Source organism: Enhydra lutris, unplaced genomic scaffold (assembly GCF_002288905.1).
Source record: "Enhydra lutris kenyoni isolate GAN:26980312 unplaced genomic scaffold, ASM228890v2 scaffoldscaffold9, whole genome shotgun sequence".
NCBI classification, from domain to species: Eukaryota; Metazoa; Chordata; class Mammalia; order Carnivora; family Mustelidae; genus Enhydra; species Enhydra lutris.
The window spans coordinates 55,044,009-55,065,273 of NW_019154093.1; the positions used below are offsets into that span (position 1 = coordinate 55,044,009).

Genomic DNA, 21,265 nt, shown 5'->3' on the forward strand with positions numbered 1-21,265 from the left:
GAGAAGGAAGCAGGCTCCCTGCTGAGCAGAGAGCCCGACGTAGGACTCGATCCCAGGACCCCGAGATCATGACCTGAGCCGAAGGCAGCGGCTTAACCCACTGAGCCACCCAGGCGCCCTATATTCTGCTTTTTAAAATGTACCTATGTCTATAGGGCACCTGGGTGGTTCAGTGGTTTAAGCCTCTGTCTTCAGCTCAGTTCATGGTCTCAGGGTCCTGGAATTGAGCCCCACATCTGGCTCTCTGCCTAGGAGGGAGCCTGCTTCCCCCTCTCCCTCTGCCTGCCTCTCTTCCTACTTGTGATCTCTCTCTCTCTCTCAAATAAATAAATAAAATCTTTTAAAAAAAATGTACCTATATCTATATTTTTGCTTTCATTTTTCTTAAATTTTTTTTTTAACCAGAGCATCTTTTTTTTTTTTTAACTAAAGATTTTTATTTGTTTATTTGACACAGAGAGAACACAAGCAGTGGGAGCGGCAGAAAGAGGGAGAGGCAGAAGCAAGCTCCCTTTGGAGCAGGGAGCCTGACTTGGGGCTTTATCACAGAACCCTGAGACCATGGCCTGAGCCAAAGGCAGGCGCTTAACCAACTGAGCCACCTAGGCACCCTTACCAGAGCATCTTACCTCTCTGGGTTTAATAAATGTAAATTGATATGGATATATCCTTATATACAGTTTTTAAAATGCAAGGGCTTGGGGGACAATATTATAATTGGTCAGAGACTGCTTTAAAAAGACTGTCTTAATAGGATGGTTAAAAAAAAATCATTGCATAACAAATGGCTTATTTATTACAGAGAGAGACTTTCACTTGGTATTTATAAGCAATATTTGTCTTAAACCACTTGGAAACATAAGTTAATATAATAGAAGGCAGCCCTGTATATGAAGAGAGCCTAGGACTATGAGTGAAAAGACTGGCTTCTCTGTTCCTGGTTGTTTCTTCTTAATTAATGATTTGACCCCAGGGAAATTCACTGAACATCTTTGAACCTCAGTTAACCCGCATATTTGTAAAACATGTTTACTGGTAATGCTTGCCTTAGTGAATTGTATTAAGTGCTACACACACACACACACACTATTTCTGATGTTTTTCCCCATCATATAGGAAGTTCTTTCTTTCTTTTTATGATTTATTTATTTATTTGAGAGACTGAGAGTGTGTGCACTAAGGCTGGGAAAGGGTAGAGGGAGAGAAATTCAGGCAGACTCCAAGCTGCGTGCTGAGCCCCACAAGGAGCCCATTACAGGGCTCAGTCTGACAACCCTGAGATCATGACCTGAACTGAAATCAAGAGTCAGTCATTCAGCCGACTGTGCCACCCAGGCACTCTGGGAAGTTCTTAGAATTAGGATAGCTCTTGAAAATGAAGCTTTCCTTGGGGCGCCTAGGTGGCTCAGTCTCTGCTTTTGGCTCACGTCATAATCCCAGAGTCCTGGGATTGAGCCCCGTATCTGGCTCTCTGCTTGGCTGGGAGCCTGCTTCCCTTCCTCTCTCTGCCTACTTGTGATCTCTCTCTGTCAAATAAATAAATAAAATTCAAAAAAAAAAAAAGAAAAGAAAATGAAGTTTTCCTTTATGTAAGAAAAAAAAATTTCTTTTGGATTTGCCTATTTATCTTTTACCTGTTTTCCATATCCCTCAATTACATCAAAATAAACTCTTTCTTGATATGTGAAACTATTCAGAGAGGATTTTGCTGAATATTTATACACTATGCTGTGCACCATAGGATATATTTATAACTGTATTTTTATTTTACTGAAGTAGTTGGTTAAAGCAAACCTTTAATCACACTGTCAATCTTTTTGTAACTGCAGTAATACTAGGGTCAACTATTTTTCTTTTATGGAAGAATATTTGCTTTATTCCAGATCTGTGAATGGTAAATTCATTTTTTTCCCAAAAGTAATAGTAAACTGGTACTACCTCTGATAATCTTGGTGGTTTATATAGCTTCTTGCTACCTTGTTACTACTGTGAGCCAAGTCTTAATAGAAGAACACTTTCTAATTAAATCTAGACAGAATAACATTAATATTACTGTTAGTGAAGGATGTCCAGATCAGAGGATGCAGCTTTAGCCAGAGCCTAAGCTATTACCCCTACTGAAAATTAATCCAGTCTTGGTGAAAAGTTAATGAGTGATCCTTACTAACTTCAGTTATTAATCCACATATTCGATAACATGGAAGTAAATAATCTTCAGTAGAACCGGTACAGAAACAGAGAAATAGAAAATCTGGATTGAGAAATAAAACTCACTGTTAGAAGGAATTTGAGGAACGCAGCAAAAAGGAACAATTAGAGCAAAGCAAGGAAAGAATAGAAAATCAAAAAATGGATGAACATATTTTGAAAAGTAATACATATTTGTAACTTGTAATTCCAAATAGTAAACAACTCAAACTAATAAGGAAGCAGATTGTTTTATATTCACTTTCTAGTTCATCCTTTTAATAGATTCATAGAATTCAATGTTGTTGCATATTACTGGTTTTTTTTTAATAGATGTTTCCAAAATACTTAATGACCGTTTTCCTTTCTAAGTTTTCTTTCTCTAGTCTGGATTTTATCATTTTACTTAGAAAACTGCCTTTTTTTTTTTTTTTTAATCATAGAAAATTCCAAATCAGCCTCCTTTTAAAATGAAAATTATGGAGTAACTCTAAAGTAATGTGATTCATTTACAAAGATTGCATTCTCCACCTGCCATTAATAGATAATTCTGTCCCATCTATGCCCAGTCCTGAGTAAGAATTTTTATGTCCCTATGTAGTGCCTCCTCATTCTTTTCTTACCAGTTCATATTTCAAGACAGCAGAATATTACTGGAATTATATTGGTTGGAAGTATATTTTTGTAGTCCTAGAACAAAAGCACAGCTAATCAGATATTATAAATATATACTGGGGCACCTGGATGGCTCAGTCAGTTAAGTGTGTGAGTTTGGCTAAGGTCATGATCTCAGAGTCCTGGGATTGATTCTCCTGAGTCAGGCTCCATGCTTAGCAGGGAGTCTGCTTCTCCCTCTCTCCTTGCCTCTCCTCTCACTCATGTTCTCTCTTTCTCAAATAAGTAAATAAAATCTTCACAAATCAATCAACCAACATATAAATATTTTATAAATAAGTATACATTTATTTATATTTAAAATCTATAAATGCATATAAAATATACATGAATATGATTCAATCCTAAGTCCGTAGTCTTATTAACAATGTTATTTTCCACTGACCAAAATAACTATTTATACAAGCTTCTAAGTTTCTAGAATGTCTCATAATGTACTGAACTCTGAAGAAAGTGTACAAAGATGTTAGGATGGAATTAGTCACTTAGGGAAATAAAACATAAGTACATTAGTTATGTAAATAAAATAGACCAGGAATGTTTGAATTTAAAATAAACACTACAGACAGTAGCAGCTCAAAGGGGAACATCATGGTGTGCAGATGGATTTAGGTAAGGCCTTGTAAGAGAGATTGGATTTTTTTTGTGCTATTCTTTGGCAGATGGAAGATGCTTGGAAATATGGAGAGAAGTGAGGGAAATGTTCTGGACAGAATGAATAAAATTTGAAGTTTTTAATAAGGTTGGATTGTCCCATGAATTTTTAAGGGGAATATACAATTTTGGTAAGGTTGGGAAAATTTAGATGCTAACAGTGTAGCTTTTTGATGTGCTGTAAAATGCCTGAAATTATTGTGACAATTTTGGTCTACAAAGAGCCTGCCTCCTTTACCTAAGAGTCTGAGACATCTATCGAGTCCTCCTAAGTATTCCTATTCCTCATCAAAGCATTCCTGTGAATGACGTTAAAGCCATTTTAAGAGGCATTCTGATGAGTGAGTCTCAATCTTTTACATCATTTACATGTTTAACACAAGTCTAACCTAATACCCATCCATGAGAATTAGTGATTCACCCATTTGTAAATTAGTAATTTACCCATAAATAAAACCATATAGACAATGAAGAGACAGTGTTGTTACCTGCTTGAGCCCAAACATCTTATTTTGTTTTTATTTTGTTTGAATATTTTATTTATAGTACCCAAAATTTAGATAGATTTCATGAATCTATTGTTTTAGAAGCCATCTTATCAGTCTTACCCAACTGGACATTATTTTCTGATATATTTAAGTGGTGATAAAAATCAGAGCTATTAACTTTCTTAAAGTCTTCTTTGGAATTTATTTCTAATAATCACTTACTTTGTAATAACACTTAGAAACCTTGCCAAATATATGTAGACATAACCCTAGTTTTAAAAACAATTACAGTGGGACTTTCTGTTTTTTAGTATGTGTAAAATTATAAACAGATTGTGTGAAATCAGAGAGAGGGTAAGAGTTTGTCTAGAATGTGACCTTATTAAGTGGAGTCTAAACACTATTCCATAATAGCTGCATTTACTCTCAGTATTTAAAAGTGAGCAGATGTTTTAGTTCGTAATCCAGAAGGCAACTATATTAACATAACATTAAAAATTTTATGCTCCTTCTACACAACAGGTATTTTTTAAAATTTTTTAAATTTAAATGCAGTTAATTAACATGTAATGTATTCTTGGTTTCAGAGGTAAAGGTCAGTGATTCATCAGTCTTAAATAATACTCAGTATTATATAAGTGCCCTCCTTAATGTATATCACCCAGTTACTCCATCCCCCCACCTCCCACGCCTCCATCAACCTTCAGTTTGTTTCCTATGATGGAGAGTCTCTTATGGTTTGTCTCCTACCCTCTCTAGTTTTGTCTTGCTCTTAAATGTTTTCAAAATTCTACTCAAAATTTTTTTGAGTCATAGCAGTATAGCCCAGATACCGAAATAAGTATTTTATCTTAAAAATTACCTTTTTTAAAAAAAAGATAACTCCTTCTTAAAACAACCAAAGGAAAGAAGAATGGATCTACCTCCCTCTAACATTAGCTTTTTTTGGCATTTTGAAATTAGCAATAACAAAAATCTAAGCAATTTTTTAATTTTAAAAACAAAGACATTGTTAATGCTTTTAAACAATGTCAACAAAGTGCCTATTTTACATTAAAGACATCTAATTGATCGTAAAATGTATATTAATATCGTTATTTTCATCAGGTGCTTAAAATATGTTAATTCAACTTGCAGTTGAATAATATTTGATGGGCGCCTGGGTAGCTCAGTTGGTTAAGCATCTGACTCTTGGTTTCTGCTCAGGTCATGGTCTAAGGGTCATGAGATCAAGCCCCATGTCGGTCTCTGCACTCAGCTCAAAGTCTGTTTGGGATTCTCACTCTCCCTTCCCCTCTGCTCCTCCTGCTCACTCACTCGCTCACTTTCTCTCTATCAAATAAATAAAGTCTTTTAAAAAAATAAATAGTATTTGACCTGGTTTTCTTCCACATTGAGTTTTAAAGTCAAGTTGATTAGTAAATATTTTCAAGGAAAGGAGGAATGGTATTTTTTGCTATTTCGGCAAAATTAAAGTTCCAGAGTCCATAAGGATGATCACTGTTCTTTGTAGCAGCTTGTAAGAGTGACAAGCTGTGCAAAGGCAAAACCTGTGATTGCTATAGATTTTTATAAATTAGATCATTCTCAAAGAACTTCTTCCTTGAAGCATGTTAATAGAATTCTCTGTGGAGTCTCTTTATTTTCCAGTCAGGCTTCTAAATTAAAATTTTATGCAGCATATCTTTACCTTTCAACTTCATATTTTATATGGAAAAATATTTGAATACTATAGCTTATGAATTATAAATACTGTCCTTGATATTACCTTCATCACAAATTTTATATGTTTTAAATTCTTGGGGTACCTGGGTGGCTCAGTCAGTTGAGCATCCCACTCTTCGTTTCAGCTCAGGTCATGATCTCAGGGTCCTAGGATTGAACCCCGCAGGCTCCTTGCTCAGCAGGGAGTCTGCTTCTCTCCCTCTCCCTCTTCTCTCCTGCCATGCACACATGCTCTCTTTCTCTCCCTCTTTATAAAATAAATCTTTAAAAAGTGGTTTTAATTATTCTTTAGGTTGCTAAATTCTCACCATTTCTGATACAATCAATGTGAACTCTGACCTTTATGCATGCTGACCATACATTTTAGTTTTCATTGATATATTTCAATTAAAGTTACATATATCAAGCAGACCAAATTTTTAAAGCAAAACTAAGACAAATTTTATGGTTTTAAAGTTATAATAGGTAAGAACTTTGGTTATTTTAGAGTTCAGTAATTTTTTAAAGAATGTTATTTCCAACTAGAACTTTTGTTGAAAAACCTATTGATTTTTAAATGTTTTCTCTTACAGCCTGATGTGTGAAAAAAGAATTTTTGAAACTGTGAATAGTGTAAGACATCCCTTTTTGGTGAACCTTTTTGCATGTTTCCAAACCAAAGAGCATGTTTGCTTTGTAATGGAATACGCTGCCGGTGGGGACCTAATGATGCACATTCATACTGATGTCTTTTCTGAACCAAGAGCTGTGTGAGTATGCTTTAGACATTTCTCTAAGTTTTTTTCATGACAGATTTCTTGCTAGGAAGGAAAAACGCTCTCTGATTTTTTTTTTCTTTCCAAATGGAAAATTTCTGCAAAGAATATGAGAACTCACCTTACTTATCTTTTTGCCATATAAAAATGTATTTTACTCCGTTGTCCATGTTGAAAATTTTATAGATTACCCTAAATCATACTTGATAATTTAGATACACAGTTTAGGTTCATATTAGTAAAATTTCTCCCTTTTTTTCTGTTATATTTTCTTCCTAGAGAATGCCATCTTGAATCGTGGCTTTTTTTTTTTTTTTTTTTTAAAGAAACCATGACTTTAAATACTAACTGTACTCAAAGTATATTGTTAAGTGAAAAAAGAAAGTATAAAGGAGTCTTTATCGTGTATTTTTATGAAATATTTATATTTGCATTTTAAAGGGCAATAAGTTAAAAAGGTATAAATTATTTTTTTGCATGTGCTTGTAATATCTCTGAAAGGACGTAAAAGAAACTTGTACGCATATTGCCTCCAATGAAAGGTGTAGAAAGCAAACTTCTCACTCTCTTTTTGTGGTTTTTAAATTCAGTGTTATATGAAGATTTTGCTTTTTCAGATGCATTAAGAAAAGTAATAGGAAACTTGAGATTAAATATACGTATATATATTTTTCCCCCTACTGTTATCACATTTTTATAGCTCTTCAGGTAATGAAGCTAGGGTTTGAACCTAGGAAAGTGCCCCAAATAACCACATTCTGTATGCTGATGTTTACCAGCTCTATATCTCCAGCCCTGACTTCTTGCCTAAACTTCCAACTCTAATAACATTCAACACCAACTTGACTTTTTCCCTTCATATGACTAATAAGTATTTCTTTTTGCAAACTGAATTCCTGATTTTTTCCCATTTCCCTGCAACCTTACCCACCATTCCCAGGCCTGCTACTCTTCTAATCTTCCCCTTCTTAATAAATGGCAGCATGGGTTGTTCAAGCCAAAACATAAGGAGTCATTTTTTTTAAGGTTTTAATTCCAGTTAACGTAGTGTCATATTAGCTTCAGGTGTACAGTATAGTGATTCAGTAATTCCATGCATCACCTCATTACCTGGTACTCATCGCAGGTGCCTTCCTTAATCCCCATCACCTATTTAACCCATCCCTCCACCCACCTCCCCTCTGGTAACCCATCAATGTGTTCTCTATAATTAAGAGTCTGTTTCTTGATTTGAGGGATTTTTTTTTTTGAGGGTGTCATTCTTGATCCTCTTTTTCTCTCACATGCAACATCCAGATTATTAGCAGGTCTGATCAGCCCACTTTCAAAACATCCCAAATCATAAAGATAATAAACCGGTAGTAAACCTTTACTATCTGTATTCTGACAACTGACATTTGTGTAACATTTTCACTTTCACTCCTTTATTTGATTTTCATCATGACAATTAGAAAATAGGAGTCCTCTCATACGTTCAAGTTTGAGATGAAGAAATAGAGATATTAGTTCTGGTGGTTAGTGAAGCTTTCAAAAAGGAGACAGATGCCAAAAAGTAGAAGGCTTTCCCTGAATATTTAAGGATTAAAAGCAGATCATCTGGACTGTGCTTAGCCTGTGCTAACTGCACATGGGAATTCATTTGTTTCTGTTTTGCTATGCTCTGCCCTCTTTTAAGGAAATTTAAAATCCAGTTCTGCCTTAAGGAACTTCTGTTTTTGCTGAGAATACAAGGCATATACAAATGAAACTGTTCAGCCCAGTGAAATACAAAAATAAAATGCTGCATTGTAGTACCTCAAATCTGAAGTACCTCCTTCTGATAAGATCCCATTAGATTAGATCAGATCTCACCTCAAATGTTATTTCTTCAAAATCTTTTCCTGAGTACCCTAAGATACCACTGTATCACTAATGCCCAAATCAGATCAGTCTTACTCTATTTTCTGTTTTATTATCTCCATAGCACTTTATTTCTACCTGAAACCATCTCTTTATTTTTTATGCTTTTATTGCCTGCCTCCCCTCACTAAAAGGGAGAATAGTGTCTATTCTATTAGTGAAACACCTAGAAGTGTGGTTGGTGCATACTAGGTGATTAGTGAATTGTTACTGACCAAGATGGTGGTATCAAAAATAATTTGTTTCCTGGCTTTGCACCATTAGACTAATTAGTTACTCTCTCTGAGAGCTTCATTTTCTGTTTCTCTAAAAGATTTAAAGGCTGATTTGAAGATTAAATATTAAATTAATATTTAATGTTAAAAGCAAAAAATATCCAATGTAGTACCTAACACATAGTTTAGTAAGCTTCAGTAAAATACATATTTTAAACAATATATACTATTTGTTGAGTATCATTAGGGTAATTTGTTTATAAAAAACGAAAAGAGAAATCAAGATATTTTTATAATTATTATGTTTTGTCACCAAAACAGGTTTCCTAAAAACTTATGTATAAAAATGACTACCTTAAGCAAGTTTAGAATCACATCTGTTTAATAGACTTCAGCTAAATTCTTTAAACTTTCAGCAAATAATTATATAAGATCTAATGTATAATTAAATATTTCTAAATATTTGCATTTTTTAATTCTTCCAAATTATGGCCCCATTTTTTGTAAAAATAAGTAAATACAACATGTAGCTAAATTACCAACATGTGCATATAAGTTTGTTTTTGTTTTGGTTTGTTTTTTGCCTATAAGTGTATTCTAAAAGTTTGAAGAACATATACCAAACTAACAAGAGTAGTTATCACTATAGATGATAGTGGCATTGGGGTGAGATGGACGGATGGATGACTGAAATACTGTGCTTTGAGACCCAGGTGTACTTATAGAGAAAATGTTTATGTATCACTTGCATAATTAAGAATTGATTCTCCTGCGTTTTTCCTTATAAGCTATTCTACACCGAAGACAGATCTGCTTTTTAAAATTCATTCATTTTATTACCTGTCTTCTCATTCAGTAAGCCTGCTATGTGTCAGGCATTGTGCTAAACATTTAGGATAAACAGTGCAAGAGACAAACATGACCCTGTTCCTCAAGAGTTAATGTTTCTGGCTGAGCTCAAGTTTTCCTAAGCTCCAAACCCACTTATCCAATTTCTTCACCTGCCCCAAGGCAATTCAAATCAACCTGTCTAAAGCTAACCTCATTTCCCCCACAAAACCTTGGCTACTTCTCTCTTTACCTATCATTCTTTACACAAAAGAGGAAAGCTTGAGAAGCTTAAGCTTTCCCCCTCCTGCATCCTCTATTGCTAGGGAGACACCAAGTCTTGTCATACTAATTTTAAAGTTTCTCTTGAATCCATCTCCTACTCTCTTGTGTTACCACTACATGGGAGGTTCTTAGTGTCTTCCATCTGCTACCATACTGAAACAACCTTATGTCTTTGGTTTCCCTCTAGATATCTACCTACTTCTACTCCAGCCTTCATACTACTCTCCCTAAAAATCTTTCTCACGGAAAGGTGATCATTCTGCTCTGATTTAAGTGGTGTGATTCTCTATTGCTAAAAAAAAGAAATTTCAGTATCCATAATATGATATTCAGGGTCCTTCACAACTTGACCCCAGGCTGTCTTTTCAGCTTGTCTCCCACTCCTTCCCCATTCTTAGTTCAGCCACAAATACTTGTTAATAGTTGTCAGACTTATACCTTTTACACCTCTGTTGCTTTCCCTCTTAGGGAATGAATGCCCTGTATTTCCCCCATGAGAATTCTACTTTTCACACAGTCCTTCTGCCCTTAAGGTAAATTGTAATTTATCCAGATGAAATGTCTACTCTGGACATTAGTGACACTACCCCCAGGCAAAGTTAATGGCTTCCATTATAGAGATTGTATTTTTCTTTTTAATTTTACACATTATTTAGCACATGTCTTACTGTGTCTGGCACACAGTAAGGACTAAATAAATACTTGTGAAATTAGTTAACTACAGAATTCTGCTTTGAAGCATAAAAGTCTAAACTGGGATTCAAGAGCAGTAGAATTTGCTAAACTTCTTTTGATTTATTTCCTCAGATTTTATGCTGCATGTGTAGTTCTTGGATTGCAGTATTTACATGAACACAAAATTGTTTATAGGTGAGTAAAGTTTTGATACTTTCTAATGGCTTACTTTTTGGTGTGAATTCGAATAATTAAAAATAATTAAGAAAGATATTTTGTGTTTAACCAGCTTTTTAATTTTCTTGTTCAAATGATAAGTGACCTCTAAAAATGTTAAGCTCCACTTCTAAAAGAAATAGTTAATGCAGTAATTATATGATGAAACTTTTGTTTTCTTCTGCCTGTTACCTAACTAAAATAGTCAAATTATATGTCGGCCTATGATAACAAAAATCACCACCAGTATTCATTCTGATGAATATTTTATGTTTAGCTGATCCACTGCTGAAAACTTTGACAGACCAATACTTCTCAAAATTTGTCCATGATAAAATAAGTAGCTTGTGCCAGGATATAAAACATCACCCTGCTTAAGTGTTGGTCTCAGCTAAATACTGTACTTGGTGACAAAGCTGATTTATGTACTAGTATAAGCACCTTACCACGTTGCAGACCAGTAACAAATAGTTAATAGCCCAGCAGCCAAGCAGTGGACTACTTTGAATAGCATTGCTTCTAGATTAGACAAATTCAGGAAGGCCAGTAAGAACCAGGAGACTAAAAACATCAATTTATTCATACTCACAACAGTATTTCCAAGGTAAGGGTTTTCTCCTGGTCTGATTTTACTCAAAGGATAAAATATTTTTAACTTAATTTTTAATCAGTTAGTATGGATAGATAGCTTTCTCTTTATTTTGCATTATTCTCTTAGAAGGTTAAACCTGCAGTCTTTTTTTTTTTTTTTTTTTTTATCAGAGAGAGAGAAGGAGAGAGAGCGAGCACAGGCAGACAGAATGGCAGGCAGAGGCAGAGGGAGAAGCAGGCTCCCTGCCAAGCAAGGAGCCCGATGTGGGACTCGATCCCAGGACGCTGGGATCATGACCTGGGCCGAAGGCAGCTGCTTAACCAACTGAGCCACCCAGGCGTCCCAAACCTGCAGTCTTGATACTTTATTTATACATGAGCTTGACAGTCTTTTCTTATGAGTGGTGTGTAGACAAACTTTAAAACTTAGTCCAAGTCAGATTTATCACAAATAACAAATTAATAGAACCAGAGTTAAAAATACTTGAACTCCTTCCATATTTTAAAATACATATTTGAGTAGATAAAACATTCCATTTTAAAATACATTCTTCTCTATATAACAGGGCAAAAATTATTCAGAAACTATATTATGTAGAGAAAGTTGCCAAAAGGAAGAAGAGTGAACATTTGTTATATAATATTTAAATCTCAAATCATAACTTGAAAAACTCATTTTTAGTAAAGTACAGCTCCTATTGAAATGATTTTTGTTCTACATTATCTACTGATTTTATTGATTTTTTTTTTCATTTTGCATTTTTTTTTTAATCCTGAACAGAGATTTGAAATTGGATAACTTATTGCTAGATACAGAGGGCTTTGTGAAAATTGCTGATTTTGGTCTTTGCAAAGAAGGTAATTGGATATTTTAAAGTTCCTTTTCTAATAGATTACTATTCCTTTGTACTTGGTAGTTTTCAAATTTGTCTATGGAGAGTAAAATATATTTCTAACTTTAATTTATTCTTTATTAAGTTGTTATGGACTGTTCATAGCATTATTATTATCACATTATTAAAATTCTGTGGATATGAATCATTAAACCTAAGATCATAAAACCTAAGATCCTCTTTGTATAATTAATAATTCTGTCACTACTCTGAGAAAACATTGGTTAAGCACCAAATTTTTTACTTTGCTGGGACTGTACAGAGTACATTACATAGGCCTAATAACTTCTCTCCAGCTTCTTAAAACTTACAGTATTGTTAAATAAGAAGAAAAAATGCATATATATCAGAATCCTTTCTATATATTCGAAAATAAATAAATAAACGGGAAATGTGAATCCAAGGTGGCAAAAGTATAAAGACTGTAGGTATAGGCAACCAGACAGCCCTAGATTTGAATCCTGGCTTTGCCACTTATTTGCTGTGTTTTGGGATGAGTTTCTTCAAACCTCATAGAGTCTGTAATTTTTCTTCTTTAAGAGTATTTTGAGAATTGGAGATATGTAGCACAGTGCCTAACGTATAGTAAATAGGTATTCTCATCTTGACATTTAGTACATTGCATTGTAATGAACATTGTCTCTGCCCCCCTTCTACACTGGGTAGCTTCTTATTTCTTATTCAGCTTTGTTTCCATAGCACATGTATAATATAATGCTTGGCACATCTTAAGTATTCTGTGAACATTCAATTAATATAAGTAGTTGGACGAGTAAATGAGTGAACTCCATCCGTTACCCCCCCAACCTCTTAATCTGAATCTGATAATATTTTTTTTTTCTCTTATTGGACTTCCCTGTATTGAACACTGTTGATTTAAATGCTTTTGTTCCTCAGAATTTGTCCTTAGCTCATTCCTCTTCATTGCTAGTTTCTAACTGCAAGCAATATGCTAATGATTCCCAGATCTATTATTCCTTTCCTAACATAAATATTAACTATCTGACAGCTTTGCTTGAATAGTCAATAGTTATCTCCAACACTATGCAAAACAAAAATAGTTTCTTTTCTTCAAATAGTCTAGTTTGTAGTTGATTTTGCCACAATCTTCTCAGCCTCCCAACTTGAAAATGTGTTATTATCCTGGACTCTGTTTTCTTCACTTTTCCATATCAAGTTAATGACCAAATTGTGCTGACATCTACCTTCTTAATATGTCTTAAACTTTTCATTTCCCCTCTACTACTGCTAGCTGTCATCTAGTTTTGACAAAATTAATAGCCTCTTCACCTTTCCTCTATCTAGATTTTTTTTTCTCCTTCAAATCCACCTGCCATATAGTTGCCAAAATGCTAAAAGTGCCCATTGAATTCAAATCTAACCATGGCACACCGCTGCTAAAAACCCTTCATGGCTAAGACATGGTACACAGTGCACTTCCTGGTCCCCACCCAGCTGTCTTGCTGCTCTCTGTCTAGTGCCCTCTGCTCCAGCAACAGTGAACTATTGACAGTCTTTGTCTCTCACCAGTATCATCCATCCCAACTCTGTTTGCTAAGTAACGTTTGTTCATCCTTCAAACTCAACTCAGGTGTTGCTTCCCCAGAAAAGTTACCTGAGGTTCCTCTCCTCTTATCCCACCTCCCAAGTCAACTTTAGGAGTTCTTTGTCAGTGTTTCCCTAATATCTTACTCATACTGTATCCTTATAAAATTATCAATATATGGAGTGCCGGAGTGGCTCAGTTGGTTAAGTGTCCCCAACTCTTGATTTTGGCTCAGGTCATGATCTCAGGGTTGTGAGATCAAGCCTCATGTTGGGCTCTGCACTGAGCATGGAGCCTGCTTAAGAGTCTCTTTATCCCTCTCCTGCTGCCCCTCCCCTGCACTCTCACCCTCTCTCTCCCTCTCTTTCCCTTTAAAAAAATAAAATAAAAACCTATATATATCTGCTTTCTTCCAGTGTCCTGTAAGCTCCTTAAAGACAAGGACTGTATCTTTCATTTTTATGTTTGTACCATTTGGCATGGATGCCTAGAACTTAACAGGTACACAGAAAATACATATTGAATAACCAGACTTATGAAACATGTTTTTCTTCATTATCATAAAAATATGTAATATAATAATAATAATAGCTAACAATTTTTGAGCATTTACAATATGCCAAGTACTTTACCAAATGCTTCATGGGCATGATCTCCTTTAGTTTTCAACAGTCTTGTGAAGGTAGGTAGTAGTATTAACTCCAGCATATAGATGAGGAAACTAGCCTTTGAGATTAAACAACTTTTCTAAACTTCTCACAGCTAACAAGTGGCAAAGCAAGAGTTTAAACCCAGATTTTTATGACTCTAGAGCCTTTAACTCCTTGGAGTTTTACCAATTTGAAGTCCTAGCTAATTCGGGTACTTTCATCTTTCTTTAAAGATACCAGGACAAGACAATTTATCAGAATGAATTAGATATGATAACTAAATTACTGTAATTGACACATATATTACATTAAAATAGCACAGATTTTATAGTACCACTATTATAAACAAAATTTTTATAGTACCACTATTATATATAGTGTGTATATATATATATATATATATATATATATATATATATATATATATAGTACCACTATTATAAACAAAAGTAAGCAAAAAATTAGAGTAGTTTTATCCCAAAAGTATGGCATTTGTATTATACACTAGTTGTGATCAAAGCATAGAATGAAGATCAAGAAACATTAGTTCTATTTCTATCTTCCTTAACTAAGGTTTTCCTAATCTTGGCCAAGTCATTTAAAAGGCTTTTGTAGACCTTAGCAGATCCTATATCAACTTTTTAAAAAATAATATTTTATTAAAAAAAAAAAAAAAGATGTGACAATGTTAACAAAATTTTCCAAAAACAAAAAATTTCTCCACCCTTATGTACTAATGTATTTAATTATGCTTTTCATGTCTTTATCTGTAGACTCACAAGTTCATTTGAAATTTTCAGTTATTATACCTTTTAAAATTTAGAATTGAGAATTTTTCTTCCAAATTCTTTCATAATGTGCTTTATAAGGAGCTTTTAACACTTTAGAATATATTGAGACATTATCTTCAATATGTACAATGTATATTTAATATATACTGAATTATTATAAAATTAAACTAAATTATGAGGAACATAAATTTGAGGACTAGTTAACTAAAAGATTAATACCATATCTCTATATTTTATGACACATTTAGTTAATTTTTTCATCTTACTAGGGTTTTTTTTAAAGATTTTATTTCTTTATTTGACAGAGATCACAAGTAGGCAGAGAGGCAGGCAGAGAAGAGGGGGGGAAGCAGGCTCCCAGCTGAGTAGAGAGCCTGATGCAGGGCTCAATCCCAGGACCCTGAAATCATGACCTGAGCCAAAGGCAGAGGCTTAACCCACTGAGCCACCCAGGAACCCCTATTTTACCAGTTTTTTTATTTAATTCCAGTATAATTAATATATGGTGTTACATTTGTTTCAGATGTACAATATAGTGAATCAGCCATTCTGTATATCACTCAGTGCTCATCATGATAAGTGTACTCTGTAATCCCCATCTCCTATTTTACCATCCCCCACCCACCTCCCCTCTGGTAACCATTAGTTCTCTATAGTTCAGAGTCTGTTTCTTAATTTGTCTTCTTTTTTTCCTTTATTTGTTTGCTTTGTTTCCTAAATTACATATGCGTGAAACCATATAATATTTGTCTTTCTTTGACTTATTTCACTTAGCATTATACTCTCTAACTCCCATCTGTGTAACTCCCATCACATCCCATCTGTGTTGTTGCAAATGGCGATTTTTCATTCCTTTTTATACCTGAATAATATTCCATTGTGTATATAGATATAGATACCACATCTTCTTTATTCACTCATCTATCAATAGACACTTGGGCTACTTCCATATTTTGGCTATTGTAAATAAACATAGGGATGCGTGTATCCTTTCAAATTGTTTGAATGTTAAGTGCTAGGTGTTTTTGTATTCTTCGGGTAAATACCCAGTAGTATGATTACTGGATCATAAGGTAGTTCTATTTTTAAATTTTTGAGGAACTCCATACTGTTTTCCACAGTGGCTACACCAGTTTGCATTCCTACCAGCAGTGCATGAGGGTTCCTTTCTCTCCACATCCTCACCAATACCTGTTTTTTGTGTTTTTTATTTTAACCATTTGGACAGGTATGAGGTGATATATCTCATTGTGGTTTTGATTTGCATTTTCCTGATTATGAGTGATATTGAACATCTTTTCATGTGTCTGTTGGTCATCCATGTTTCTTCTTTGGAGAAATGTCTATTAATGTCTTCTGCCCATTTTTTAATTGGATTATTTGTTTTTGGTGGTGTTGAGTTGTATTAATTCTTTATATATTTTGGATGCTAATGCTTTTTCGGATATGTCCTTTGCAGATACCTTCCTTCACTATGTAGAAGTTTTTATTTTAGTGTAGTCCCAGTAGTTTACTTTTGTTTTTATTTCCCTTGTCTCAGGAGACCTATGTAGAAAGATATTGCCATGACCAGTGTCAGAGAAGTTACTGCCTATGTTCACTTGTATGATTTTTATGGTTTCAGATATCAACATTGAGGTCTTTAATCCATTTTGAGTTTATTTTTTGTATGTCCAGGGTCATTCTTTTGCTTGTAGCTGTCTAGTTTTCCCAGTACCATTTGTTGAAAAGACTTTGTTTTTCCCATTGCATATTCTTGCCTCTTTTGTTGAAGATTAATTGACCACATAATTGTGGGTTTGTTTCTGGGGATTTCTGTCCTGTTTCATAGATCTATGTGTCTGTTTTTGTGCCAGTACCATAATGTTTCGATTACTGTAGGTTTGTAGTATAACTTAAAATCTAGAATTGTGATACCTCCAGTTTCGTTTTTCTTTTTCAAAATTGTTTTGGTGGCTAACTCTGGATTATCTAAGGGTTTGCTTTTTTGGTATTTTCTATACTGATTGTTATTTTTATAATAGAAATAGAAGCTTAGAATCAGTTTTTTTGTTGTAGCTTCTTAACATCACTTGTAATGATAAGAAAGAGAAAATAAATAAAATGAAATATAAAAAATTTTATTTTTTTACCCATTAATTAAATAGTAGAGTTGCTATTGCACAGTTTTCTCTATACCAGTCTTTAACATTTTACTTAGAAGTCTGGGATATCTTAAGTTTGCTCACCATACACAAATGTGGAACTTTAATTTTGCTTCCTAAGGATTTATCTGTTGTTTTATCGATCATCTAGATTTTTTCGTTACTAACAAATACTTAAATTTTACCTTTTCAGGAATGGGATATGGAGATAGAACAAGCACATTTTGTGGCACTCCTGAATTTCTTGCCCCAGAAGTATTAACAGAAACATCCTATACAAGGGCTGTAGATTGGTGGGGACTTGGTGTTCTTATATATGAAATGCTCGTTGGTGAGGTAAGCAGTATAAAATAGATGAGAGACAAATGAGGAAAGATGATTGAAAGAACAAAAGATGTCATTTATAAATTATTTAATGTGTCTTCTGAATAAGTGGAACTTAAGTTTTATACATATTTATAAAATACTAATAATTGCCTATGATTCTATCTTATACTCTGTACCTGTAACAAAAAGTTGGCTATATATTGGTCAAAATAAATACTACCTTCAAAAAAGGTATTGTAGAATTAAAAGATTAATATTTTTCCCGTCCTGTTTTCTTTAGATTAACTTAAAATAAATTTCAGGGGTGCACCTGGGTGTCTCAGTTCGTTAAGTGTCTGACTCTTGGTTTTGGTTTAGGTCATGAGATTGAGTTCCTCACCCAGCTCCACACACAGTGTGGATTCAGCTTAAGATATTTCCCCTTACCCTCCGCCCTCCCCACTCATGTGTGCATGCACTTGCTCACTCTCCCTGAAAAAAGTAATTTCTGGGGATAGCTTCATTTTACACAGAAATTGTTACTACTTAGAAAATGGTGAGTTATACCTAATAAAATAACAATAACTAGCTAATCTATTTTGTTACAAATTGTTGGAAATGATAAAATAGAATTGGGAAAGGTAGATATTTAGACAAGTAATTGAAAACTGCTTAGAGGGGCTTGATGATCTTGGGATGCAAAAAAAAACCTTGTTCATTGCTTTGCAGTTTTCCCAGCACCAGCATTCTTCTTTGTACAGTCTAGGTGTGAATAAATTCGTAGCTGAATAAATGATTGACCAAATTATTGAATGTCAGAAATTTCTAGTTTTCCTGTGTATTATCATTTAATGATACTTGTCCCAAACAAAGGATTTGTCTATCTAAAAGACAACCCCTTTGGTATGTCAAATTGGAGTGGATACTTAGAAAAGGAGGAGAAGAAATGGCTGATTAAAATGTTTACCATGCGCTAGGCACTGTCTTATTTGCTTTATAAATATTAGCTGATTTAATTTTTCACCAGCCTTTAATGAGCTCAGTACTAGTCTTATGCCCATTTTAAGGTATAAATGGAGACACAGAGAAGTTAAAGTGCTTAAAGTCACAGAGCTCTCATGTGGTGCAGCTGGGATTTTTAAACTCTGGCTCTCTGGCTTCACAACCTCTCTAAACCATTATGTGTTGCTACCTCAGGGTATGGAATCCGCCGAAACTTACTTCTGTTCTTAAGACCAGTGATCCAGATCTGAAAATTTTACCTCTATCTCGAAAAGCTGTTATTACAGCATTTTAGGATGGAAAGATATATTTTATCCCTAATCCACAATGATCTTTGCTTTCAAAGAATTCCAGAAGCACTCATAATAGTTGTTTCTATAAGCTCTGGCATACATGATCTCCCCCCCAACTTTTTTTTTTTTTAAGATTTTATTTATTTATTTGACAGACAGCAGAGAGGCAGGCAGAGAGAGAGGGGGGACGCAGGCTCCCCGCTGAGCAGAGAGCCCGATACGGGGCTCGATCCCAGGACCCTAGGATCATGACCTGAGCTGAAGGCAGAGGCTTTAACCCACTGAGCCACCCAGTGCCCCCCCCTTTTTTTTCCTTTTTAAGAAACATTTTTGCTGCTTTGTTTTTTCAAATGTGGTGTATTTATTTATGTATGAGATTTAATTGAGTTACCGAAAACTATATGCTAGCTTAAAATTTATTCCCCAAATTAGAGCTGCAGGCAAAAAATGTGAGTTTATTATAAAATAACTACAGAATTAAGAGCCAGTCGATTCTACCTCCTCCTCTCCTAAAGTGACTGGACTGCAGTGAACAAATGAGGAAGCTCTTCTGTATTTTTTAAAAGAGCTTCTAATTGATTAACCTTCTAATTACTAGGATATAAAAGACAAAGGATCCAGCTGTTCCTTCACAGTTTTTTATTGCAGTATCCTTTTTCTTTAGCATCTTTGTAAGAGGATAGTTGGGAAAAGAACTAATCTTAAAACTTACTGATATACTTTATACTTTTATAGCTTTAGTAAAATTTTAGCAGTAACTTAACTGTGATAAAAGTGAGGTTTGGCTAAAGTTTATGTCTGATTTCTCTGTTGTTACAAATAATTGAAAACTCACTGGGTGTATCATGCATTTTCAAATTTGTTTTTGAGATTTGTATTTGTGTTTGTATGGGTTTTGAGGACTGGAAAGACTCCAGGAATAAACTAGGTCCCTTTCCCAGTGCCAAATGAGAATGAAAGTATCAAGAGAAGTTTTATGTAAACTTAGATACTAGAGTTGGACTCTTGACATCTGAAAAAGCCATTGAATTCTTTTTATATCTGCTTAAGACACATTTGTTAGCATTCTGTTGTTAGTTCTGTTAGCTTATAATCTATTTGCAGAAACAAGGAATTTTTACATCTTAATGAATATGTGGGTACATCTTCACTATTCAGGAATTTATAGAGTGACATTTTTTAAATTCAAAATTGACTCATCAAATAAAAATGCTTTGTATTACCACCTGAAATTCTGATTGAGTATTCTTGTGAAATAGAATTTTCCTCTCATTTGCTTCTGTCTCAATCCCAGAAAGAAATTTTATTATCCTACATAGTAGATATTTCATTTATCTATTTGATTTATCTATTTTGAGTGAGCAAATGAGGTTTTGATAACTGAAAAGTTTGAAATTTCCTTAGATACGAGCAGTAAGATTGGCAGCTTAGCTTTAGGAAGTTGAGTTCTAAATTCATTTTTATATACTCCTCAGGTCAAAGATCCCTCTCTTTCTATTAGTACTGCTTTCTCACTGGCTCTTATTCATTAATAACTTTACAGGAGTCAAACAGTCAAATCTAAGTCATCTCAAATTGTGAGGTAATAAGTCTTATTTCATAGCCACATTTCAACATAGTTGAGTTTATCCCTTTGTGCATTAGATTGTTGTTGTTTTTTTTTTTTAAGATTTTATTTATTTGTCAGAGCGAGAGAGCTCGAGCAGAGGCAGACAGAGTGGCAGGCAGAGACAGAGAGAGAAGCAGGCTCCCTGCCCAGCAAGGAGCCCGATGTGGGACTCGATCCCAGGATGTTGGGATCATGACCTGAGCTGAAGGCAGCCGCTTAACTAGCTGACCCACCCAGGCGTCCCTGTGCATCAGATTGTTAAACTGAATGTAATTTAACTACCTTTTTTATGACTTAGGGTCATTACTATCATTATGAACAACAGTTTTAATACTCTGCTAACTGAAATGCCCTAAGACTAGTTGTATATAGAGCTTAAATTAAAAATGCCTAGAAATGTGTGCTTTTGAGTTTAACTTTGTTGGCAGCTGCTGCTTAGTATAGTCATTATACCTGCGGATCTCTCATTGTGTTTTGCTAATTAATTTTCTGTTGACTGAAATTCAAAGCACATCCATATCAGAAATATTCCCACAAACTCTGTGCTTCTTTGGTTACACTTATTACCATATTTACCCATTTCCTTCTGTCTTTCCACAAAATTGAGCTTTTTTGAGGAACGTGTTAATAATCTAAATATTTTTCAGCATGTAGTAGGCACTCAAAATATTGACTGTCAGGCCAGATGAATAAATGAATAAAACAAAATGGTACAGAATTAACTGAAAGCTAGTATTATGTAATATAACCAAATGTGTTATTAGAGTCTGGGAAATGAAGTAGATTTCAGTGAGAGTATATAGTGTATCATCTGGTTAATCTATTGTGTCTCTTTTGT

General features: G+C 34.3%; 1 protein-coding gene across 2 annotated transcripts in view; it reads left to right on the plus strand.

Moving 5' to 3' along the window:
* LOC111143223 (protein kinase N2) overlaps window positions 1-21,265 on the plus strand; it is a 144,202-nt gene that overhangs the window by 119,670 nt on the left and 3,267 nt on the right. For both annotated transcript variants that reach the window (XM_022496797.1, XM_022496798.1), the window contains 4 exons: window positions 6,302-6,478; window positions 10,519-10,581; window positions 11,975-12,051; window positions 17,411-17,553. In XM_022496797.1, coding sequence (XP_022352505.1) covers window positions 6,302-6,478; window positions 10,519-10,581; window positions 11,975-12,051; window positions 17,411-17,553 — 460 coding nt within the window. The remainder of the gene's footprint in view (window positions 1-6,301; window positions 6,479-10,518; window positions 10,582-11,974; window positions 12,052-17,410; window positions 17,554-21,265) is intronic.